At 41.7% G+C, this 25,286-nt stretch overlaps 2 protein-coding genes across 11 annotated transcripts; one reads left to right on the top strand and one right to left on the bottom strand.

Moving 5' to 3' along the window:
- Positions 1–17: 17 nt before the first annotated feature.
- FAM200A (family with sequence similarity 200 member A) lies at positions 18–9,748 on the bottom strand. 5 transcript variants are annotated; one of them, XM_055339540.1, is made up of 3 exons: positions 9,651–9,744; positions 7,738–7,819; positions 18–1,924 (listed from the first exon to the last, which is right to left on the bottom strand). In XM_055339540.1, the coding sequence occupies exon 3, from the start codon at positions 1,559–1,561 to the stop codon at positions 110–112; it is 1,452 nt and encodes a 483-aa protein (XP_055195515.1). In that variant the 5' UTR covers positions 1,562–1,924; positions 7,738–7,819; positions 9,651–9,744; the 3' UTR covers positions 18–109. The 5 variants fall into 5 exon arrangements, with proteins under 5 accessions (XP_055195515.1, XP_055195514.1, XP_055195519.1 ...); XM_055339539.1 differs by lacking the exon at positions 7,738–7,819 and having other exon boundaries at positions 9,651–9,748; XM_055339544.1 differs by lacking the exons at positions 7,738–7,819; positions 9,651–9,744 and adding an exon at positions 4,966–5,308.
- ZNF655 (zinc finger protein 655) lies at positions 9,742–24,754 on the top strand. Of its 6 annotated transcripts, none has more exons than XM_055339531.1 (6): positions 9,742–9,872; positions 11,073–11,215; positions 12,393–12,478; positions 12,882–13,008; positions 20,148–20,252; positions 20,781–24,754. In XM_055339531.1, exons 2-6 carry the CDS (start codon positions 11,080–11,082, stop codon positions 22,172–22,174), a joined length of 1,848 nt encoding a protein of 615 aa, XP_055195506.1. In that variant the 5' UTR covers positions 9,742–9,872; positions 11,073–11,079; the 3' UTR covers positions 22,175–24,754. The 6 variants fall into 6 exon arrangements, with proteins under 6 accessions (XP_055195506.1, XP_055195504.1, XP_055195508.1 ...); XM_055339529.1 differs by having other exon boundaries at positions 9,743–9,872; positions 11,053–11,215; XM_055339530.1 differs by having other exon boundaries at positions 9,744–9,872; positions 11,050–11,215.
- The last annotated feature ends 532 nt before the right edge of the window (positions 24,755–25,286 follow it).

Consider the following 25,286-nt stretch of genomic DNA (forward strand, 5'->3'; position numbering starts at 1 on the left):
AGAAAAATGAAACACAGTAAAGTCCAAATATAATTTTATTAATATTTAAATACAACCTACTAAAAAAAAACCTTAAAAAGTCCAAAAACAAATTTCATAGAGATTAGATTTAATGTGAGGGGTGTGCTTGCCTGTTCATAAGCTCATTCCAGTCAGGAACACAGGAGGATAAGGCTACACGCATGTCAGGTGCACTATTGAGCCTATTTCTTTTCTTGGTTTTCAACCGTGTCAAGATGGAAAATCCTAGTTCACACAAATAGGTAGATGTGAATGGTAGTAACAGCAGTATGCTCTTTCTACTCAGCAATGGAAATTCATCTTTAATCTTAATCCAAAATGCTGATAAACTTAATGTCTTATAGTAATTCCTTAGTGTGAATGATGAACTGAGCTGTGATAATTCATTCTCTTCTTCGGGCTCTAAGTTTAACTCAATGATTGATTCAGGGGTTTGAAAGACAAATGGATCTTTTATCCATATATTTTCCTTTAATGATTCAAATTTCTCTTCTGGAAAGTAATGATGAAAGGTTTGAGACAAAGAAGTGAGATGTATTAGTATCTCTGATTTTATTTCTTTTAGGTGGTCTTCATTAATAATATTCTCTTCAATGTGTTGCAACAAAGTTGGGAACATATAGTAGCTAGGGCGATTACTTTTAAATCTTGCTTGCCACAACAATAATGTCTTTTGGAATCCTAGAATATGTTCAAGATATTGAAACACATTGGTTTTCCCCTGTACTTTCAAATTTAATTCATTAAGAATGCCAAAAACATCACTTAAATATGCCAATTTTGTTACCCAAATGTCATCTTCAAAAATATTTGCCAAATGTGATTGCTTTTCAATGAGAAAAATGTAAATCTCATTCCTGAGTTCATATACTCTGCTCAATACTTTTCCTTGAGACAACCAACGAACTTCTGTATGAAACAGTAAGTGAGTATGGTTAACTCCAATCTCTGAACAAAGTATTTCAAGAAGTTGGCCATTTGATGAGCTTCCTTTAATAAAATTAACAATTTTGACTGCATTTTTCAACACAACCATTAGACTTGGTGGAATTTCTTTGGATACCAAAGCTTCTCGATGAATAAAACAATGATGCCAAAGGGCACTGTTATGTGTTACTTCTAACAATTTTTCAATAACCCTGCTATGTTTCCCAGTCATATTTGCTGCTCCATCACTCGAAATTCCTTTACAGTTTTTCCAATTTAATTTATACTGACCAACAATACACTTTTCTAATTCAGTAAATATATCTAATCCAGTTGTGTGTGAATGTAAACTTAAACAGCACAACAGATCCTCTATAAAATCATCTTGCCACACATACCTGACATAAACCAAGAGTGTTGGACAACTTGCAATATCAGTGCTCTGGTCAAGTTGGATTGCAAAATCTATCCCAGACTGCAACCGTGCAATAAGCATCTCCTCTAAATGCTTTGCAATCGTACAGATTCGACGAGATATCGTATTGTCACTAAGAGGTATAGTTCTTAATTTATCAGCTGATTTATCATCAAAAATTGTCCGTACCATATCCATACAGGCTGGAAGAATAATTTTTTCAGCAGCTGTGTGAGCCAGTTTTTCTTTTGCTACTCGATATGCAACCAAATAGGATGATAACAGGGCTCTCTCATTCGTGGTTGTGGACTAAGAAGAAATGGTGGGGATAATTCTATGTTATTTCTTTCCCTTTGGAAATGGTCTTCCTCATCTTCGTCTTCCTCCTCCACTTTCACTATCACTACGCCTTCCATCTCCTGGGTGGACTGGGGAGACAAATCTGCAGTCTGCCTGGACTCAGGAGTCAGTGTTCAGGTTCAAAGAACTGGCTCACTTGATCCACACAGGGTCTGTCTGCAGGACTGTTCTTTTTGTCCAAGATGTTTTAGGAGACCTATCCTGCAGAGTAGAAAAATTTAATAGCAGTATGAAAAAGTAACATTGTATTGTGATGCTGTTAACACCTCATGCAAGTATTCATGAGGACAGTTGACTAAATCTGATGTTGTGGTAGCCAGAGTGCAGGCTGATTTGTTCATTATATTTATGTATATAGCTCATTTACTGCTCATGGAAACCTTATGCAGTACACAATTACTCCTATTTTTAAAAGTTCAGAAAAATTAAATAATGGGTCTAACAATACAGTGTAGTTGATTCACCACTCAAACCCAAGTCTGAAGCCCAGGGTCCTAACTGTGCTGCTACACTGCCATCTAGTCACTATAAGAGCATCTGGTCACTTTTTTTTTTTTTTAAGATTTTTTTTTTCTAAAGATTTTATTTATTCATGAGACAACACACACACACACAGAGTGAAAGAGAGGCAGAGACACAGGCAGAGGGAGAACAGGCTCCATGCAGGGAGCCTGATGTGGGACTTGATCCCAGGACTCCAGGACCACGCCATGGGCTGAAGGCAGGCACTAAACTGCTAAGCCACCCAGGGATCCCTTTTTAAAAAGATTTTATTTATTTATTCATGAGACAGAGGCAGAGACATAGGCAAAGGGAGAAGCAGGCTCCTCACAGGAGTAGGGCCTGATGTGGAACCCGATCCCTGGACCAGGATCATGCCCTGAGCCGAATGCAGATGCTCAATCGCTGAGCCACCCAGGCATCCTGATCTGGTTACTCTTAAAATGACCATCTGGGTAGGGTGTACAGGATGATCCAGTGGGGCACAAGAGAAAAATAAAAATTAAAACGTATTTGTATTTAAAAATACTGAAAATCATTAACCTTTCCTGATAGCCATAACTTTTTTTTTGGTCCCCATCTCAGAGCATCAGAGCATTTATCTTGTCACCATTTGCATTGCTGAACTTCACCTTCTATTAAATTTTCTTTGCTCACTTGTCTCCATGTTTAGTGATATATCTTTTGAAAATCCCATCTGTCTCTGGTCTTTTAAGATGAAAGAAAAAGTACCTCAGTCTTTGACATCTGGGTCAAAGTTTTAAAGATGGGGAACGAGGAATCACAAGTTCCTAGATGCCTAGGTGCTGTTCCCTCACAGTAGGAGTATGAATCAAATGAAGGGACTCCAAGGAAGCGAAACAAAAGATACAGAGCTGAGGTGAGCACAGCCACTCCTCCCTGACCTGAACAGGCCCACAAGGAGTAGTGGTGCTAACATTTTGGGGGAAGAGCAGAAGAAAGACAGGGTTTTATTTTACATTTTTTGAATGATCCCAGCACCCAGTCCTCTCTCAAACTTAAACTGTTTCCATTACTACTTTGGTATATATAATACTTTTATGGCTTTTACCCTGAAATTTTATTTGTAATGGTTTTATGCCTTATTTCAACTAGACTGTCCCTCAAGAATAGACTCTTTTGCTCTCATTGTTGCCCTTAAGTCATTCTATGTAGTTCCTTGCAATGCATGCACATTTAAAAAATATTTGTTTGAATACAATGTATTTTCTGCCCCTTGTAGAAAGAGCAACAAATTTGTTATATGCCTGGTATTTCAACGCTTGGAAGAGCATGCCATTTATGAATTAAGAGACTGTCAAGTGATTTGTAAAACATCTGAATAAAAGAATGGGAGGACTATTACAGCAGCACAAGGTTAAAGTACAGAAATTATGTGTCTGCGAGTAAGTTACTTATATATCTCCCATTGCACTGTGTAATCAACCTACTTCTCCAGCAAATAATGTTTCATTGATATGCTTTCAGTGTATTCTCTACAACTGATTCATTGCCTAAGATCTCTTCAACGCTGATCAGCGTGGGTTTTGTTTTGCTTTTTGGTCCTTTGCCACTTTCAATAATGAAAGTTATCTTTCTGGTGGCACTGCAGGAAATGGAGATGGGATTTAGGTTTGGCCCAGCTGGATTTTTCAGTTAAATTCACTTATCAATTAATTTCTAAGTTGGAAGGGCTCTTTGAGATAATCTCATTCATTTACTTGGGACAAAACTGAGACCTAGTAGTGTTCTGTCCAAGATCATCCTGCAGTGGCAGAGAGAGCACTGGAAATGGTCTCTTAGTAGCACAACACACTTTCCACTGTATCCTCACAAACTCCCTTCACCACTCACAGGTTCAAGTCAAGCACAATTACCTTGCACAACCGAAAAATCCACCTGATGTCTGAAATCAGAAAGTTCAGAAACTGCAAGGAAAAGAATTAAGTGTGTGCAATCTTTTCCTAATGCATCCAAATCACTTTATTCACTAGGTTTTGAACACTAACCACCACCATCTTTGGTGGCGGGTTTGGGGGTGAGCAAAAGATCTGCAAACATTCAGGAACCTTAGTGAACTTGTCCCCGTAAGGAAAAAAAAAAAAGGCAACAACACGTGGAGCTTGATAACCTCGCGGGTCTTCCTCAGTTTACATTTTATGGTCTCCAAAAACTCAGTACAAAAAGCAAACAAACAAACAAAAAAAGCCCTCACCAGAAGGAAAGCAAATGTAAACAACTGAGGAACAAAAGCATCAGCCCAGGGGCTTTTTGTCCGCTATCCCCTGGGGTGAAAACCGAGGACAGGAGAGCCCAGGCGGGGCACGCAGCAGACAGACTGCCTCTTCCCGGTCCCAGAGGCAGATCCTCCTAGCTCGGAAAACAAAACGCCGTGCCCTTTTCGCTTGCCTCCGAGGTTGTCTCTGCAGGGAGACTGCGCGTACTCCCGAGGCTAAGATGCAGGTTGGGGACCCGGACCCTCCTCCATCCGCTGGGGTCGGTCGCGGCGAGGGGAGTCTCGCTATACACATCCACCCGTCCCTGCCCGTCCTCTCTGGTCGGACCCACGTCTCACCGTTAACGCCAGAGAGATCTGGGGGTGCTGGGACAAAAAGGGAGGTGACTGGGGGGTGGGGGTGTCAAAGGGTAGCACACTCAGAGCCACACCTCCAGCTAGCCGCAACCCTGAGTGCGCGCGCACGTCTGCGGCTCACAGAAGCCGGAAGTGCACCATCACCAACCTTTCGGGCACGGCCCTCCTTCTGGGTCCTCTCTAGGAAACGCGGGAGGACTGCGGCCTTGTCCTCCAGTCGCTGAGTCTGTCTTCGGAGATCTCTGGCCTCAGCTCAGCTTTTCCGCTTGGGATAAGGAGGCTTAGGTTTCGTTTGATACCAACCTACTCAAATACTTACACGTTTCTCCTCCTTTTTATTAGTGGCAGTAATCCTAAGAATTCTAGTTATTGGGGCACCTGGGTGGCTCAGTGTTTGAGCATCTGCCTTTGGCTCAGGTCGTGATCCCAGAGTCCTGGGATAGAGCCCTGCATCAGGGTCCCGCAGGGAACCTTTTTCTCCTCTGCCTACGTCTCTGCCATTCTCTGTGTCTCTCATGAATAAATAAAATCTTAAAAAAAAAAAAATTCTGGGCAGCATGGGTGGCTCAGCGGTTTAGCGCTGCCTTCAGCTCAGGTCCTGATCCTAGTGACCCAGAATCGAGTCCCACCTCAGGCTCCCGCATGGAACCTGCTTCTCCTTCTGCCTGTCTCTGCCTCTCTCTGTCTCACCCCCTGCCCCATGTCTCTCATGAATAAATAAACAATATCTTACAAAAAAAAAAAAAGATTTCTAGTTATTAACAAACAATACCACTGCTTAGTGATGGTGTCTCTATGTTAAGGACTGTAACAAAAATGTAGACAGAGGAATATAAAGGTCAAGAGTGAATGGTTTCACAAAACCAAAGTGGTTGTTTCTCGGGGGACTGCAGTATTTTCAAAAATTTCTCCTATAGGCAATAGACTTATTTAGTACTAGATAGTGGTGAGATTCTGAGCTTAGCTGAAGTTACCAGGTAGTTTTTGGCTTAAAAATAATGTAATTACTATAGTAAGTCCAATTTTGATGTCAAAATGTTATCACAATAGTTTTACTATTATTTTAGGAGAAGATCAAGCATTCTCATCTTTTATAAAACCATAAGTAAGACCTTGAAAAACTGACACACTCGAAATTCCAAGACAAATCTGAGCACAATGGAAAGCCTGCAAAAGAGCCACATGCTGCAAAGGTGACCAAAGACCAGGTGACATTCCGAGTAACATCCCAAGACTAAAATAATATCCCATTCTCTACGAGGTTTGACCTTGCTGTAGTTGTCATTGTTTTCTTTCTACTTCCCTATTGACTCTTCAATAAGTCACTTGAGTAGATCTTTGCTCCTTAATCACTGGCTGGCTCACTAAACTGTGGTCCTCCTTGAAGACTTCATAGTCCCAGAACTTCCTCTACATATTTCCTCAAATTTCCTTCCAGTGTTCCAAGTCATCTCTAAGGGCCACTACATTGTTATGCATTGTTTTTCTCATCTAAACCCTGCCCTCTCTCCTCCCCCCAATTCCTACACTAAAGTTCCTAAAAGATCCAGAAAGGTAGGTTATTGAAAGCAGATGGCTGTTTTTGTATTTATGTAGCGTGTATGGTAGGGACTGTGAGGGCTTTTATAATAACTCCATTCTTTGCTAGTGAGACTATCACTGGAACATTTAATGTATCTCCTAGAAGCAATGTTCTTCCTGAGAATCAGAGCCATAAGCCAGAAGACTCTAGGTTTGGAGACAGGAAGCACAAATTCCACAAGTGAGTTACTGCATATGATAGTAATAGCTCCTGTTTCAACACCATAGTATTTCTACTGGAGACAATATGTTACTGGTTCAATGAGTACCCACTTGGTCTTTCTATTGGAGACAAAACAGCATATATATGTTATTGGTTCAATGGGTATCAGTGCATAGACTTTATCCTAGAGGATAGCTCCCCAACTTTGCAAGGCGTAATTTAGCTGAGTCTCCATCATGTCATTTCACAGTTCTGTCAAGCAGCTGCTTCTGAGTGATGAGTAAGCACCACAAATTCTGTGGTTACAAACTCATTGCCAGATCTCCTTGACTATAAAATGGGTTCCTTGATTTGAGGTATGTCTAATGGATAAGGCATCCTATAAACCCTCAGATGATGGTGCTGGTGGAGACAAAGCACTTAGGGAAAACAAACCCATATTTAGAGAATGTGTCAAATCTGGTGTAACTATTTTCTTTCTTTTGTTAACTATCCACGTTTAGTGCAATGGTGGGCAAATGGGAAAGATTAGGGAAGCGCTCAATTCCTTGGGAATAGTTATTCATGTATTTTTCTTTAAAGCAATATAGTGGGGCAGCCCGGGTGGCTCAGCGGTTTAGCACCGCCTTCAGCCCAGGGTGTGATCCTGGAGACCCAGGATCAAGTCCCACATTGGGCTCCCTGCATGGAGCCTGCTTCTCCCTCTGCCTGTGTCTCTGCCTCTCTCTCTCTCACACATGAATAAAAATAAAATTAAAAAATAATAAAGCAATATAGTGTAAATGACAAATTTTATGCCACCTGTGTCATCTGAAGACCCACTGAAAGAAAATTTTGCTTAAAAAAGAATGTTTCTAACTACTTATTGTTAGGGATTGATGCCTCCTGAGAAGTGGACTCTTTTTTTAAAAAAAAGATTTTATTTGTTTATTTGAGAGAGAATGGAGGGAGGAGCAGAGGGAGAGGGATGAGCAGACTCCGTGCCCCACTGAGTCTGATCCCACGACCCTGAGATCACAACCTGAGCTGAAATTAAGAGTCGGATGCTCAACTGACTGAGCCACCCTGAGAAGCCGAATCTTAATTGAGTGCCCCCCTATTGTCCTCTCACTGGAGCAGTTTGCTGAGTCAGCTAAAACTTAAAACACAAAGGTACTACTGCCATAGTTTGCTCACCTCTGTTGCAGAAATGCAGCCGTTTAATAGGTGCCACTTGGGGAAATGGCAACTCAGAAAGAGCCCCAAACTTACAGTGATCCTAGAACATGAGAAAAGCTGTTAACAAAGAGGAGGAAGTAATATGCCATCTGCTTTCCCAGAGAGCCTAACAGGAACAATGGACATCACTAGGGGGTATATTTTTGTTCAACACAAGAAAAAGTTTCTAACGTGAGCTGTACAACAAGCAACTGACGGGACGCCTGGGTGGCTCAGTGGTTTAGTGCCTGCCTTTGGCCCAGGGCATGATCCTGGGGTTCCAGGATCAAGTCCCACATCAGGCTCCCTGCGTGGAGCCTGCTCCTCCCTCTGCCTATGTCTCTGCCTCTCTCTCTCTGTGTCTCTCATGAATAAATAAAATCTTTAAAAAAAAAAAGCAATTGACTAAGCAGTGCATCTTCTTTGATGCTGACTCCACTATGCTGGATACTGTAGACTGGAGATTGTGTCATACTACTAAGTTGCATTAGATTAATGACAGTCAAGAAGGAAAAAAAAGGAAAGGCACATCAATCGCCAAGAGGCTGATGGAATTGGAAAAAGTAAGTAGAATGCTACAGTTTTGCCTTTTCTTATATTTAATTTGAAATGTCAAATGGCACTAAAGGATATTTGATTTATAAACTTAAACAAAGGACTAATATCTAAAGACCCTTGCAAATCACGTTTAAATTCTTTTAAAAGTCTTGCTAGTCCCTAGGAGATCCAGTTCCACCACAAGACATCACATTCTCTTAAGGACCTGGGAGGTCACAGTGTCCTCAGGGTTCCTGTTCTAGCACCCAGCCTACCTGTCCTACTCCTTCCTGCTTTACCTATCCGTTTCTGTATAGTCCAGTCGTTCCACCAGGAATGCAGTGGTCTTCCAATCTCAATTTCTCTCAAAAACTGATTTCCTCGGGATCCCTGGGTGGCGCAGCGGTTTAGCGCCTGCCTTTGGCCCAGGGCGCGATCCTGGAGACCCGGGATCGAATCCCACGTCGGGCTCCTGGTGCATGGAGCCTGCTTCTCCCTCTGCCTGTGTCTCTGCCTCTCTCTCTCTGTGTGTGACTATCATAAATAAATAAAAATTAAAAAAAAAAACTGATTTCCTCAATGCCCTGTCCCTTCCTCCAAAACATTAATAGACTCTGATCCTATGATTTTCTGTGGTCCTCATACCACACAAGCGCCTTCCACTCTAACTTTAATCAGTTGTATTTAGGGGCGCCTGGGTGGCACCATCCTTTAAGCCACCGACTCTTGGTTTCCCCTCAGGTCCGATCTCAGGGTCCTGGGATCCAGTCCTGCAACAGGCTGTGCACTCAGCACTGACTCTGCTTGAGAGTCTCTCCCCCCCCTCCATCTCTCTAAATAACTTTTTTTTTTTTCTAAGATTTTATTTACTTGTGAGAGACACAGTGAGAGGCAGAGACATAGGCAGAGAGAGAAGCAGGCCTCCCGCAAGGAGCCGGATGCCGGACTCAATCTCGGATGCCGGGATCACGCACTGAACCAAGGGCAGACGCTCAGTTGCTGAGCCACCCAGGCGTCCCTAAAATAAGTAAATCTTTAAAAAAATCATCAGTGTATTTTGTAGCCCTGTGCTGGTTCCCCACCCGCGGACTTAAGAAAGTCGGACCTTGAGGTCAACACTCCTCCTCAGCCCTGGACCCACACCACGTGGGCGGGTCACCATCCTCCGGCCAATCTCGAGGGCTGGCTGGAGCCAGGGAAGGGCCAGCGGGGACGCTTTCCCAAATTTGGAGCTGTCGCGCTCATTACTGGTATACTGGCTACAGAGGCTGCCAGCGGGGTCAGCACCGAGAGTGGCTCAGGCCGAGAGAAGTACATGGAAAAGCCACACACGCGCAGGACTCCTGGGTACCTACCCCTCATCCGGGGCCCTCATCCGGGGCCCTCATCCGGGGCCCTCATCCGGGGCCCTCATCCGGGGCTCGCTTCCGCTCACCGCCATCGGACTCCTCCTCCGGAAGTGCCACTGAGAAGCGCCGTGCTCCAGGCTATCTAGAGCGACCCGGGAAAGTCTGGGGCTGCCCTTAGAGCGAGAGTGTCTGTGACGGGACGGCCGCTTGGCCAGCCCCTCCACTCGGGTGAGTCCCCGGCAGCCGTTCGGGGTCGCGGTGGGCGTCGCCGTTAGTTTAGGCTCCCGGGAAGGAGGGGGAGGGGCAGGTCCCGGCCGAAGGCGGTTCCCGTCCCCAGGAGCGCTCCGGGGCCGAGGTGCGAGGACCTGTTTCTCTTCAGTCAGGGTTCACCCTGACGCCCCGCGGACTGAGGGTCTTGCTGCCGGGGCCCGGTGACCCTCCCCGGGGGCGAGCCGGGTCTCAGTGGCCCGCCTCGCTCTTTTGGGGGCGCGTCTTCACCGAACGGGGAAGTGGGAGGAGGGCAGCGCCGGGCGAGGCCTTCCGAGGGTTGGGCGCCGCGGCCCTTTCTGAGGGTTGCGGAAGCGGGCGGGAGCCCGGTGGCGTCCTTGGGTTTGAAGGACACGAGCGAGACCTGTTAGAATCTCAGCCCTTCCCCGGATCCCTGTCAGGGCGGTGGGAAGCGGCCCGCCCAGCTCGTCTGCGTTGGCGGAGGGTCTGACATCTTCCCCCGCCCCCAGAGTGGAATTTTGTTTTTAGGCAAGCCCATTTAGTTATTCAAAGTGGGCCGGCAGAGTGTTTGCCAAATAATTCCTCGGGGGCCTGCTTCCAGGAAAAAAAAAAATCATAATTAGCATATTTCTCTGGTACAAACTTGAACTTTGAAAGAGGTTTGTACGTTTCACATACTTTAAAGATTTTTAAAATTTTATTTTTTCATGAGAGACACAGAGGCAGGCAGAGACAGGCAGAGGGAGAAGCAGTCTCCCTGCGGGGAACCAGATGCGGGACTCTGTCCAAGGACCCCGGGATCACGCCCTCAGCCAAAGGCAGATGCTCAACCACTGAGCCATCCAGGCACCCCTCAGATATTTTAAACTTTCCTCAGAAATCTTCTCACACTATTAAGTTGTACGTTCTTGAGTTTTATTTTTTCATGAAATACCACAAATTCTGAATTAGTGGAGTTGAAATAAAGCTGCATACTTGGACCGTATGATTCGGTTCTTAAATATTTGAAACTGAGGAATTTCCATTTTTCTTTCTGTTGTTTTATTTAGGTGGTTAGTCGTTAACAATTGTTTTTTATTGAGTATGGACAGGATTTGCGATACTTTGCTAAGTCCTGAGGATGTAAAACCATGGGTTGCCTTAATGTAGTACAATAAATTCTCGCAATCTCACCCAGCAGTGATGGTCGTTGTCCTCCAGAACAGGGATGGAGGAAATATCTGCCCAGGAAGCAGCAGGATCACCAATTGTCCAGTTTCAGTCTTTGGAGAGCCCATCTGAGGGTCTGTCCCCAGAGCCTCTGTTCGAGCAGGACACCGACATGGAACAGGAGCTCAATGGGGGTAAGGCAAAGAGAACACGTAAGCCCAAGAGAATGGGGGATACAGTGGGGCTCCTGGGCCTGGTATGAGAGAGGCCAGGAACTTCAATAAGAAGATGGCTCCTAGGGGAGGTCTGGAAGGGGAGGGACAGTTGTGACTCAGTTCAGTCTGGGCTCTTCTATTAAGGATAGCCCCTCTTTCTTAAATAGGCAGAGTGGGTGGACGTTTCACTCTGCTCTGGCTTTTGTTTTCATTTGTAAAACCTTGACTTTATCCCAGTTTCACATCCAGAAAAATTTCTAAGATATGCTGCTTTTGCTGCATCTCACAATCCTTGCCTTGCTTTTACTTCCTCTTAGATTTACGGCTTGTCTCTCCCCCTGTTCCCTTCCCTTAGTTTCTTTCCTCCTTGATGACTTTGTGAGCTTTGCCACTTGCCATTCTGTTGTAGCTGCAATGTTTGTGACTAATCTAATTTTGGCCAAAAAAGCAACCATTTAATTCCTTGGTTGAGCACAACTCCTGTAGTGTACACATATCACATATTGACTCCACAGTAACATCTTTATGTATCATATAGATAGGTTGACATGTCTTTACTTTTTTTGTTTTGTAAGAACCTTGTCTTAGATTGTTTGTGGCCCACTGCAGTGCCTGAAATAAAATGTGTCAGCAACACCACTTAAATGCCACAGTATTGTGGGGCATTGTGGGAGTGTGGAAAAGGTTGTGAGGAAACATGACCATTCCTAATCTTTGGAGCCTCTCACACTGGTTGCAGGGACAGTGCCCATTCACGATGAAGGCTCACTGAAATTTACAGAGCAGTGTGTGGGAAAGCATCAGAAATCAACTAAATCATCATTGCTCTGGACAAGTCACTGCAAGTCTTTATGCTTTGCTTTGCCCATCTGCAAAACAGGTATAGTGGGTACCCTCCTGTTTAGAGGAATATCCTGCCATGAGAATAAAGTGAAATATGAGATTTCATAAGAAAGTCTTGTATCTTGGTCTACACATGGGTAGGGAGGGTAGGCCAATGCTGAGAAGGAGCAGAGTAAGTACACTCAGTACCTGATAAATGTTCATTGGTTTACTAGAATGTTGATGTGAAGAAGGGTCCCACTGACTCCCTCTTCTTTCAGGGAGCCCTGGCGGAAGGGTTGCTCTCACTCTTGGCTCCTTTCTCCTCCCTCAGCTCCACCTGTTCCCCAGGTGCCTGCTCTTCCCCATGAGGGAAGCCCAGGAGACCAGGCAGCTACGCTCCTGACAGCCAGGTACCAGGTGAGCTGAGGAACCCTCTGCTTTTCCTCAGGGACTGTTGCTATTGATCGAGTGTGGCCCTTCCCTCATCCCATCCATAAACCCTGCCTTGAAGTTTTTTCAGTAGCAGACCCCAGTTTGGGAATTGATCCTCTGCAGAGACCTGGACTTCACACAAATCACCTTCCCATCTCCCCACGACCACCAGTAAACACTGTTCCTTCTCTATCCCTAGTGCTGTGATGGGTGCTTATTAGATGTTAAAGATTATGGAACTCATTCCCAAGTTTCTAGTCTGTTTTCCCTCCTCCCTAGCTTTGCTACACACTGGAAACCCTCTCTGTGTCATCATTTTGTTCTTCATTTTCTGGCCATGATACTGTGTGGCCTCATTCCCCAGAGCAGCCAGGCTGTGTTATTTCAGGAGTTTGTGACATTCGAGGATGTGGCTGTGCACCTTACTCGAGAGGAATGGGGATGCCTGGACCCTGTTCAGAGGGATCTCTACAGAGAAGTGATGTTAGAGAATTATGGGAACGTGGTCTCACTGGGTAAGGACTTTCTTATTATTCAGTTTACCTATTAGGATTTCTTTACTTCCTTGTTTCTGAGGAGGTTGCAAGGTCTCTGAGAAAGTGGAGTGTGGCTCAGATTCCAGGTCTTAGAACCTCTGAATCCTCCATCTTCAAGGTCATCTCCTCTGGGAGTGGGTTTTCTCTGGGGGTTTCAAGATGAGACATTTTATTTCTTATCTTTAATTAATGCTTCCTATTTTCATGGGGCATCTGTTTCCTATAAGAAAAGAGAAACTTGCTTGTGCTTTGCCTAAGTTCTCACCTTCCCTATCTTTTCCTCTTTTTTGAGAGAGATCCTAGAGCCTCCCAGTCCACAATTAGACAGTTTCCTTCCTAGTAATTCAGTGCCCCTGTATCTGGAAGTTTTACATTTTCCTTGGAAGAAGAAGTGCCTTTTTTAAAAGATAGGCTAAAATCCTTGTTGAATAATCCTTTACCTCTTGACATCCCTAAATTCATCTCCAAGCAGGAAGAGTTTGAGAGACTTCATTTAGAGACCTGACTCACTGCGAGTCTATTTCAGTGAATCATTCAGATGGTAGTCCTAAGTAACCTCACCCGGAGCAGCAGAAGTTTCAGCTTTAAACCGAGTTTCTCCTTTATCATTTGGATGGTACAGTAGGCTCTTGCAATTAGGCACTAGTGCTCTAGTGCAACATCAGTGGGGCTGTTGGCAGCTCCCTTTGATGTGATCATTCTCCTTTTCCTTTTTTTTTGCCTGTCTTTGCTTCTGCTTTTTTAATTTTTTAAATGTCTGTATGTATTTAATCACACTTTTTCTTTTCTCTCTCTCTCTTTTTTTTTTTTTTTGGCTTTGCCTATGCTGGTGGCATCCTGGGTGTTCCTTTGTCTCCTTGATTACGCTCAGGATGAAAGAAATCTTTTTACCTGTGGGGAGGCACCCTGCCCACTGGGAAGGTTTTTAGTGTGTTTCCCATTCCTGGCTCTTTGATCTTTGTAGGCATACTTCTCCGCCTTCCTACCACCCGGATTCATAGTGTGAATTCCTGCCCGGCCCTGAGTCATACCCAGGCAAGTGCTTTCTCTGGAGAAACACTTGCGGTTCTTTCAGCAGGAATCTCCAAGAGATGGCCCAGGTATCGGCTTCCCATCGATATTGCTCGTCCCTGCTCGGAAACCCCTTTTCCACGATTGTAAGATATTATACTTGATTGATGCTCTCAGGATGCCACCACTGTGTAAAATTGCAGCTCCTCAGATGACCTTTGTTAAATTTCTGAAGGGCCAAGGAGGCCCTGTTGCAGCCAAATACAGTTTGAACCTGAATTCTGAGTTCATTCATAAGCCACGGTTGGTGGTCATCTACTTGTGTTCTGAGAAACCACAGAGTTCAACTCCAGTTCTTCAGTTATGATCTTTTCATGTTGTTTTAGAATGTGGAACATATACTGTGCACCCCCACCCCTTTTCTGTAGTGAATATGACCTGCCCCTCCTATTGTCTGACTTTCCTGCAACCCCTGGGCTTTCCTCATATTTAACACTCCAGTCTTCTCCTTTAAGTCCCCATGGCCCCCTCCAAGGCCCTGACTTTATCCCCTTTATTCTTCATGGTGCTATACAGATTGATGCATTTGAATGACCTTTCCTGATCAAGTGTTCCTTAGCTCTGTCCTTGATGGATGGGAAATGGGAGGGCAAAGAGTTTAATTTCTTTATTTCAGGGTATGAAATTGAATGTATATTTAACAACTTTGTAAACTGTAAAGTGATGTAATTGTAAACTACTGTTAATTTTATCTAATAATTACATAATTTCCAACAGTTAATCTGTCTACTTTTTGGAGTAAACAAACTTTTTAGCACTTTAATTAGCCTAGTAGCACAGTGTGCTATTAGACTGAACTTTATCCCATTTCCTGTGTCATCTCTGTATATATACAGGACATGCATGCACACACACAGACTGGCTACAAACACATACAAGAAACTCTCCTGTTTACCTTACTTTTGTGACCAAGCCAGCATCTTTTTAGTAATTATTTTTTATAGTCCTTAGGAAGTTGTTTTCATATTTGTGGGCTCAGCAAACTCCACCTGATGTGTAAGTTTATACACTTATTTAGCTTAATATTTGGTGTTGTAAAATATGGACATTGTAATTCAGTTCCTGACTTACCAGCCCCACTGTCAGGTTCACATCTTTTTCCTTCGGTAGTAGCTCAATTGTATTTGTCACAGACATCAAAACTTTTTTGTTTGGGTAAGTGCTTCTACTATTTAGTAGTAAACATACAGAGTATAAGCAGCTGAGTAAAAGAATAAAGTAAGTAAAAAGTCCTATTTTTCATTACCAAATCTAAAAAGAATCATGTTCTATTGACAGCGAATGAATTACTGACTTGAGGGTCATACCCAAAGGGAATTTATCTGTGATTTAGTGCTGGAGGTTAAGACCAGGAAAGTGGCCTGGATTGCATTTCACACAGGGTCATTGTGGCTGGTACCTTATTAGATGATATCAGAAAACATGCCTATCAGAATTCTAACTGTTAAGGAAGTTGATAAATCAGGAAATGTTTGGCACATAAACCTTTGCTTTTCGAAGTTGATGTCATTAGGACAAAAATGATTTTGTATAGAATGTCTTTTACTGCCATGGCTATTTACTGTTTATTGAGAGCCAATTTGTTACAAGGTACTATACATAGCTCATTTAATCCTTACCATAACCCTGTGAGCAGATGTTATTCTATTTTATACCTGAGGAGACTGAGGCTCAAAAGTTAACTGATCTGTGCAGGGTCAGAACTAGGCATAGGGACACCTTGGTGGCCCAGCGGTTGAGCGTTCACCTTCGGCTCAGGTCGTGATCCTGGGGTTTGGAATCAAGTACCACATTGGGCTTTCCACAGGGAACCTGCTTCTCCCTCTGCCTGTATCTCTCTCTGCCTCTCTTTCTCTCTCTGTGTGTCTCTCATGAATAAAGAGATAAAATCTTAAAAAAAAAAAAAAACTAGGCGTAGGACTCAGATCTGAATCTGAAGCTCATGCTCTTTTTCATTGTTTTGCCCCTTAGGACAATTAGTCCAACCACATATGGTGGGGTTTTTGTTTGTTTGTTTTATTTTTTATTTTTTTTAAAAGATTTTATTTATTTATTCATGAGACACATAAAGAGAGAGAGAGGCAGAGGGAGAAGCAGGCTCCATGCAGGGAGCCCGACGTAGGACTCAATCCTAGGGCCCCAGGATCATGCCCTGGGCTTAGGGTGGCACTAAACCGTTGAGCCACCCGGGCTGCCCTGTTTGTTTGCTTTAAAGCTTTATCTCTCTCTCTATCTCTTTCTCCTTTTTTTTTTTTTTTAAGATTTTATTTATTCATGAGAGACAGAGAGAGAGAGAGAGAGAGAGGCAGAGACAGAGGCAGAGGGAGAAACAGGCTCCATGTAGGGAGCCTGATGCGGGACTCGATTCCGAGTCTCCAGGATCATGCCCTGGGCCGAACTGCTGAGCTACCTGGGCTGCCCTATCTATCTCTTTATTTAAAGAGAGAGAACAATGGGGAGGGGCAGAGGGAGAGAAAGTCCCAAGCTGACTGTGCTCAGCACAGTGCTCAATGTGGAGCTTGATCTCACGACCCTCTCAGATCATGGGCTGAGCTGAAACCAAGAGTCAGACACTCAACCCACTGTGCCACTCATGGGCTCCACATATGATTTTTTAATATTCTTATGGCTTTATACTCTGATGACAATTAGAAATTTCATAGCCATGAAAAATTGGACAGTTGGGTATTAAGTTGTACAGTTTGTGAGCAGAAAGAACATGCATTCGAGAAGAAATAAAATCGTCTAGGGGTACGTTCCATTAAATCTACACAAGAACAGTATTACCAAGGAGGGATTTTATTTGTATATTAAGGACCAAGAAGAAGGGCATAGAGCTTTCATAAAGCTTCCTTGGGTTGGTGTCAAGGACTAAATTAGATTAAATTATGTGTGTAAGTACCTGGCTTACGGTAGTTATTTAAATGAAATTTTGGAAAGGACTTCAAGTGATAAGAGCTAGAGATAAGATTTAAAAATTATTTAAAAAAATTTTAAAGTAGGCACTATGCTCAGCATGGAGCCCAGCATGGGGCTTGAACTCATAACCCTGAGATCAAGGCCTGACCTGAGATCAAGAGTCAGATGTTAACCAGCTGAGCCACCCAGGTGCGCCAGATCAGATTTTTTAAAACAAATTTCAGGACTGTGTTCAAATTATTTTTTTATAGTGGAATTTCCTCAAATTGAATATTACTCATACTTTTGTGTAGGAGTTGGATTTTTTTTTTTTATAAATGTGTGTGATTTTTTTTAAGTTTTTATTTATTTATGATAGGCACACAGTGAGAGAGAGGCAGAGACACAGGCAGAGGGAGAAGTAGGCTCCATGCACCGGGAGCCCGAGGTGGGATTCGATCCTGGATCTCCAGGATCGCGCCCTGGGCCAAAGGCAGGCGCTAAACCACTGCGCCACCCAGGGATCCCAGGAGTTGGATTTTTAAAGAGACTTTCATTTCTTTGATAATGAGTCATATTTTTGTGTCCTTTTTAAAATTTTAATTTTTTTTAGAAATATATATATATATATATATATATATATATATATATATACACTTAGATTTTTATTTATTTATTCATGAGAGTTACAGAGAGAGAGGCAGAGACATAGGCAGAGGGAGAAGCAGGCTCCATGCAGGAAGCCTGATGTGGGACTTGATCCCAGGACTCCAGGATCATGCCCTGAGCCAAAGTCAGATGCCTAACTGCTGAGCCACCCAGGCATCTCTTTTTTTTTTTTTTTTTTTTCAGGCATCTCTTTATTTTATTTTTTTAGATTTTATTTATTCATGAGGGACCTAGGCAGAGGGAGAAGTAGGCTCCTCACGGGGAGCTTAATGGGAAACTCAATCCTAGGGCTTTGGGAAATCGACCTGAGCCAAAGGCAGACACTCAACCTCTGAACTACCCAGGTGCCCCTTAGTTTCCTTTTAATTAGAATATCCTTGACTCCAAATCTGTTGAATCCTGACTTTCTGTGTATTAATCTAGTGACCTGTTCTTTTTATTATTTTTACCTTTTACTCCATCGTCAGTATGTTGATCTTCTGTTGTTTTTCTGTATGTATTTTGGAGGAAGGGATAGATTTCATTCACAATCATTTTTTACTAGTAGACTATGTAAAAGCCAGGTTCTGAAAGATTGTTTGGGTTTGAGGCCTAGCTTCACCAATTACTGTGACCTTGAGCAAGTTACTTAACCTCTCAATCTTAGTTTTATTATTTGTACAATGGTAGTTTCTACTTCTTAAAGTTATGATGAGTATTAAGTTATTGACAATCTGGAAAGTTCTTGGTGTGGTCCTGTGGTCCTTTACACCCACTACATGTGCAGTACACCTTAACTTAATATTTTAATTAGACTGATGATAGAGCTGATTTTAAGTTTGTATTTCAAACCCTGTTCTCTCATTGACACTGTAGTCTTTTACCTCGCACTGCCTACTAGGGATTTTCTCTTATTCCTCCCTGCATTAACTTAAACACAGTCTAAAACCAAACCTATCTTTCCATGTGGAAACCATCTTTTTTTTGTTGTATCTAGGTGATATAGGTGTAGATATAGAATAACCAAAATTTGCTTCGGTTATCAAATACTTAGAAACACTTTAATATCTGAGTAAAAGTAACAAATTCTGTTAGAATTCTGAGCAGAATATTTGCTGCTTCATGTCACACTTTTTTTTAAAACTTGCAAAACTTTCATTTGACTCGAAGGACCTCAACTAAATAAGCATCCAAGCATCCAAAAGAGGGAATAGACAATTAATGCCCAGCAGGAATTCAGAAACACAGTAAATGCCTTATATCTGTTCTGCTCTGTCTGTTCATAGTCTCTCACATGGAATTCCAAGAGGACAGCTGTTGGTTTGTCATATTTTCCAGGCCCAGCACCCTTTTAGAAACTGGTTATCTGTTATATGTTGACACTAGGACACAAAATTGGCGCTCAATAAGTAGGTCTTAAGTAAATAAATCCGAAGTAGTATAAGATACATGGTCTGTTCTAGTAAGAGTTTATAAATGAAGTAGGGATGATAATTCCTGAAACCAATTAAATAAAAATCTATAAACTCCATTATATAGTGACATGTCAGGATAAGGGGAACGAATAATAAATTGTGTAGACATTGAGTACGTGGGGAGAAAGGCTTTTGGAATTGACAAGCTTGAGCTAGTCCTTGTATGTGTGCTACTAGAAGATTTCTGGGCTGAAGACATAAAAACTGCCCTTTTGATACTATAATAGTTCTGCCCCCTCAGGATCAGACTGCTTCTTGCTTTTGCTTTAAAGGAGATTAGATCCTAAGAGTCCATTATGTAAGTCAAGAAAGACCATTTTTATTTGAAAGTTCACATTTATTGCACTTTCTCTCTATATTGGATTATAGTTGGTTGTTTTTCTATTTTTACATACTTTCCATATGGGAGACCCCCCCATAGATGTTTGTTGAATAAACAAAAGTGTAAGCTTCTAATTGGTAAGAATGTGTTATGCTATTTTGTTTTTTCGTATGCCCTGAAGTGAATTGAGATTGGTGAAGTTTCTTGAGATTGGTTCTTAGAATATATATTCAGTCTTCACTGATTCTTTTGCTCCAGTTTAGCTCACCACACAGCATGTGCTTAAGTATTCACCTTCTTCCAGTCCAGTGAAGTTATATTTTGATGACTTCCCTTTTGATCAGGTCTAATACTTGTAGACCAGTTCTAATACAAAAATTAATCAATCTATAGGCAACAGCTGAAGAGTAAATATGATCACTTCTGTGAAGACAGGTACATACCCATGCTCAAATTCCCTTGTTTGAATAATGTATAAATGAATACTTCTCCCAAAGTCATCAATGCCCTGTAACACACCTCTTTCCGGAGCACAAATAAGAGCTCCTTGTAGAGGATCTTTGCCCTTCTCACTCTCCAGGGCTTCCCTAATGTCTTCTAAGAATTTACTTTCTCTATCTACTAACCATTAGTTAAAAGAAAAAATGGCTTGGTATAGTGTCTGGGGATAAATTGCCACATCCCATTTCCTTCTCTGTGAGCAGGATTTCCATTTTCCAAGCCTGATGGGATCTCCCAGCTGGAACAAGATCTACAGGTCTTTGATCTGGAAACTAAGAATAGAGAAGTCTTAAGAGATGACTGCTCAGGTGAGTAAGGTAGAATCAATTAGATGGAATTAGGGAAGTAAGAGTCCAGTTGTTGAGCCAAGTTGTAGCTGCTTTAGCAAGCAGAATGAAGAGCTCTGTCTCTATACCAGATGGAGAGCTCCTTCCTTTTCCCTTCAGTTCTGATAAATTCTTTACATTTATTTTATCCCTTATCATCTAAAAGTTATACTGAGTCCCTTATTCAAGTTGCTTATCTATAATTCTTTTGTACTACTTCCCTATTAGCTCCTTTGAAACACTTTATTTGGTTATCTTCTTACTCTGCCGAAAATGTCCTCTGTTTCTACCATACCCTGAACCATTTGGATATTACCTTTCTGCTCCTATTCATGCCCTTAACATCTGCTGTTGAGATTTTGTGCCTGTGCTTCAGAGTAGATAAACTTCTCTCATTTTAGTAGATTCTAAGTTATTTAGTTTTCTCCTCTCGAGTTTTTTTTTTTTCTTTTTCCCCCTAAGCACAGGGTACAGATTACATTTGCATTTTCTATTTATATATTGAATTAGATGGAGAGACCAGAGAAGAGAACAAGCTGTTGATTCCTAAGCAGGAAATTTTGGAAGAAGTACATTCATACAGAGTGAGAGTAGGAAGACTCAAAAAGGATATTGTCCAAGTTCCTGGGACTAGAGAAGTGTCTAAACCTGAGGACAGATTAGAAAGGCTTCAGGAAATCCTAAGGAAATTTCTCTTCCTGGAGAGAGAGTTTAGGCAAATAACAATCAGCAAGAAAACTTTCACCAGTGAGAATAATGAATGTAATGAACCTGAAAAAAGCTTCAGTCTGGACTCTAGCCTTGATACAGATCAGAGAGTTCTTAGAATACAGAATATTGATGATAGTGATAAGTATGACATGGGTGTGAACCAGAATTCAGCTGCTGGTAAACAAGAACAAATAAATCTAATACAGGATGTCCAGAGTACTGAATATAAGGAAAGCTTAATGGATCTCTCCCACCTTAGTAAATGTGAGAGCATTCCTGCCACGGAGAAATCCTATAAATGTGATGCATGTGAGAAAGTCTTCCATCAGAGCTCTGCCCTTTCTAGACATCAGAGAATTCATACTAGAGAGAAACCCTACAAATGTAAAGAATGTGAAAAATCTTTCAGCCAGAGTTCGAGTCTTAGTAGACATAAGCGAATACACACTAGAGAAAAACCCTATAAATGTGAAGCATCTGATAAATCTTGTGAAGCATCTGATAAGTCATGTAGTCAGAGCTCAGACCTAATTCCACATAAGAGGATTCACACTAGAGCAAAATCTTACAAATGTAGTAATTGTGAGAGAGTTTTCAGTCGCAGTGTGCATCTTAGTCAGCATCAGAGGATTCACAGAGAGCTGCCCTGTAAGTGCACTGTCTGTGGCAGTGACTTCCATCATACCTCACACCTTGTTGAACATCAGAAAGCCCATTGCGAAGAGAAAGCCTATGAGTTCAACGATTGTGGGTTGACCTTTGTTAAACATCAAGGAATTCATCTCAGAGAAAAGCCCTATACATGTAAGGAATGTGGAAAAGACTTCAGATTGAATTCCCATCTTATTCAGCATCAGAGAATCCACACGGGAGAGAAACCCCACGAGTGTAGTGAATGTGGAGAAGCTTTTGGTCAGACTTCATGCCTTGTTCCACGTCATAGAATTCACGGGAAAGAGAAGTCCTATGAGTGTCATGATTATGAGGAAAGTTTCAGTCAGAGCTCAAACCTTGTTCTTCAGCAGGAAGTCCTCCCTAGAGAAAAAGCCTTTGATTGTGATGTGTGGGAAAAGAACCTCAGTCAGAGAGCACAGCTTGTTCAACATCAAAGAATTCATACCAAAGAGAAACCTTATGAATGTGCTGAACGTGGGGAGACGTTTAGTCACGTTCAGGCTGCATTCAACATCTGAGAGTTCACACCATGGAGAAATACCATATGTGGTGAAGGTGGTGAAGCCTTCAGTCCTGGCTCACCCTTTAATCAGCATCAGAGAATCCACACCAGAGAGAAACCCTCTGAATGTGATAAATATAGGAAAAGTTTGTCAGCATTAAACTTCATCAACTTCCACAAACCCATATCAATAAGAAAACCTATGGATACCTTGTATGTGGCAAATCTTTCATGCTGTTTTCATATCTTAGTCGCCATTGGAGAATTCTTACTGAAATAAAATTCCACAACTGTAACAAATGTGAAATACCTTTCAGTCAAAGATACTACCTTGTTCAGCATCAAATTCATTCTACGGAAAGAATTCTGTGGAAAGTCTATGAATGTAATAAGCGTGTATGTGCATGGGAGGATTCAGTCATCTTCCACCCCTTATTCAACAAAGAGTCCATGCCCAGGAGAAGCCAGTCAAGTGTAGCAAATTTGACAAGTCTTTCAGTGGGAGTTCAAGTCTTTCTCATTGTTAGAATCTCCACACCAAACCAGAATCTGGTACAATGCAAATGGCACGATGTACCTCCACATTTCAGGCTTTACTCAACATCAAAATACTGGAAAGAGAATTTTATATCAGATTGTTAATATATAGCCCTGATCTTTTTCATTGCAAAAGAAGATAGTCTGAGGAGACTTGGTGAATGCAATGCTGTTTCCTCATGGCATTCTTTTATTTAATAGGTGGTGTAAGTAGGTATATAAGCTATTTATGGAACTCATTTAAACTATTTTTTTAAATATGGCCTATAAATGTTTTTATTTTTCCTGAAATTTGGTTCCTGTTACAGCTTCTCCAAAATATTGTTGATACACCAATGTAAGAACATAATTAACTTCTGGAAAGTAGCTCATTTAGCTTTTTCCGCTGTTCTCAGCCCAAGTTCTCTCCAAAACAGACTCTTAGGTCTACTGTTTCCTGAGCATCCTACTTCCTGTTCCTTTCCAGCCACAACATTTGGATTCCTGTTGATTTCTCCATCTTCTTAGCACCTTCAAATGATGGTTTTCTAGTTTTAAGCTTCTCATCAGCAGGTATGCCGCCCCTACTTGGTGTTGGTGTTCTTGTGTCTTCTTTCCTAAAGTGAAGCATCTTCCTTTAAAAAGAATTGGATTTCCACATCCACAAGTTTGAAGGATTCTGTCTCCCCTGTGTTTGTGGCAGGTGGCTAAACATTTTCAAACGACACCCAAGTTCTTAGCTGCCATGTCTGCATCCACAGCCCTCTAAAAGAGATGATAAGGACATCAGGGAGCCACAAGACTCCTGGTGGTCTAGCTACATTCACTCAGCACCTGTTCTGCATGTCAAATTTAGAATTATTTAATACTCTTCTGTTGAAGGCCAGCAAAATGCTCGGGTCTACTTTTGATAGGGGAAAATATAAAGAACATATACAAAAAATAACTTCATAAGGGAATGCAGCTTCTCAAAAAAGAAATTACTGTTCTTCTGTAATCTCTAGAGAGAGTAATTCAAGAACGTGGCAGGTCTGTTCCTGGTAAAATTTTAACCACTATGATTGCTTCTTTATCTGTTTGGATTTTTGCCCTCTCCACCCACTCTCCCTCATCAATCCTGGACTATATTTGAATCGTGGGGGTTTTGTGTATAGTTGTTTATTCATCACATTTTCTGTATTTTATGAGTCTACAGGCCTTATAAAAGAACTTGGGTTTTTTGATTGATAAAAGTGATCACATGTCAGGATGCCCAGACTTCAGGATCACTGTCAATACCTAGTCAAGAATTCATGATTATTTAGACAGGTGTCAAAACATTTTATTGTATTTTTCCATCTTAAGCTTCATAACATTTTGTGAATAAGGCAAGGGTTACTTAAAATTCCTACTATCATTCCAGCAAGTGAGGCCTTCATAGTTCAGATATTATAATATTCATTAGGGATCCTCAACAAATATATAAAAATTTATTGCTTCTTCTATAAGCCTCTTATGGCTAAGCTCTAAGATAGTTCTACCACCGTATTTTACCTCTTAGCCATCAGCAAGCATAGGATCTTATCAGGTGCAAGTAGAGATCTAAATGAATTTATTTAAATGTAAAAGCAAATGAAAAATGCATGTTTTTTCTCTTTATTTCTGTGTATGCCCTTATGTACAGAGACCAATGGTCACTTCTGGTGATTATGAAGCAGATTAATTCCTAAATAGCAGAATATGTAAAAATCACATGTATGCATTTGGTTTAGGAATGTGCTTTTGTACTTCCACTTGAATAAAGGTGTGTTTGATACTCAGAATCTGTTTCAAAAAATATCTAAAGGCCTCAGCCGGAAGCATTTTGAAACTTGGAGTCACTTTCCTGGCTGTGACACATTTCCTCCCAGAAACCTCCTTCATGACAAGAGTGGAGTGGATCACCATCCTTCATACTGATACAGAGCTTGCTTTTCCACAGACTTCTGGAACAGTCTGAATGTTTAGGATTCTAAAGGTTATTTGATTGGGCTGTTGTTGACACATAAAAATTTTGAGGTTTTGGTAGAACTAGGCAGAATTTTTTTTTTTTTTTTTTTTTTTTTTTAGGCAGAATTTTTTTAAAATAAGTAAAACATTAAAAAAAAAATGAGAAGCCAGAATAATCCTTGAGGACAATTAACTTGTCTCTTTAAGCCTGGAATATTTAATCAGTCCAATATAACAGGAGTTTGTGTTTCTAGTCTTTTTATCTTGAAAATTGGGGAGGGAAGAGAAGAAATCTAATAGCTGAGGTACACCAAATGTCTGTCTTCTGTCCACCTACCTACATGGATATGTATGTATGTTCATATTTAAACTTAATCCTCACAACTCTTCAAGGGAACTAGCTCTCTTTTACAGAGGAACTGAACTGTAGAGAGACTGAAGAATCTGTTATGGTCACCCAGCAAGTTAATGGCTCAAGTCAGGCCTGACTCCCAGGCTTTTCATTATCATGATGATGGTATTAGACACATCCCAGAACCTGGAGAAGTTTTCTTTGATAGCTCTTCATTCTCTGTTTACATCCTCAGTGATGGACTATTACCAGTTTGCAATTGATCTTAAATGTTCCCAGAAGCTGTCTGGGA

The sequence above is a fragment of the Nyctereutes procyonoides genome, unplaced genomic scaffold (genome assembly GCF_905146905.1).
Source record: "Nyctereutes procyonoides isolate TBG_1078 unplaced genomic scaffold, NYPRO_anot_genome, whole genome shotgun sequence".
NCBI lineage: Eukaryota > Metazoa > Chordata > Mammalia > Carnivora > Canidae > Nyctereutes > Nyctereutes procyonoides.

What these genes read in the sequence shown, in the direction of transcription:
- FAM200A (XM_055339539.1), bottom strand. Translation starts at nt 1,561, where the DNA reads ATGGATATGGTACGGACAATTTTTGATGATAAATCAGCTGATAAATTA.
- ZNF655 (XM_055339531.1), top strand. Translation starts at nt 11,080, where the DNA reads ATGGAGGAAATATCTGCCCAGGAAGCAGCAGGATCACCAATTGTCCAG. An exon ending in TCCTGACAGCCAGGTACCAG is followed by an intron (nt 12,479 to 12,881) that starts GTGAGCTGAGGA and finishes GTGTTATTTCAG; the next exon opens with GAGTTTGTGACATTCGAGGA. An exon ending in TGGGAACGTGGTCTCACTGG is followed by an intron (nt 13,009 to 20,147) that starts GTAAGGACTTTC and finishes CTCTGTGAGCAG; the next exon opens with GATTTCCATTTTCCAAGCCT.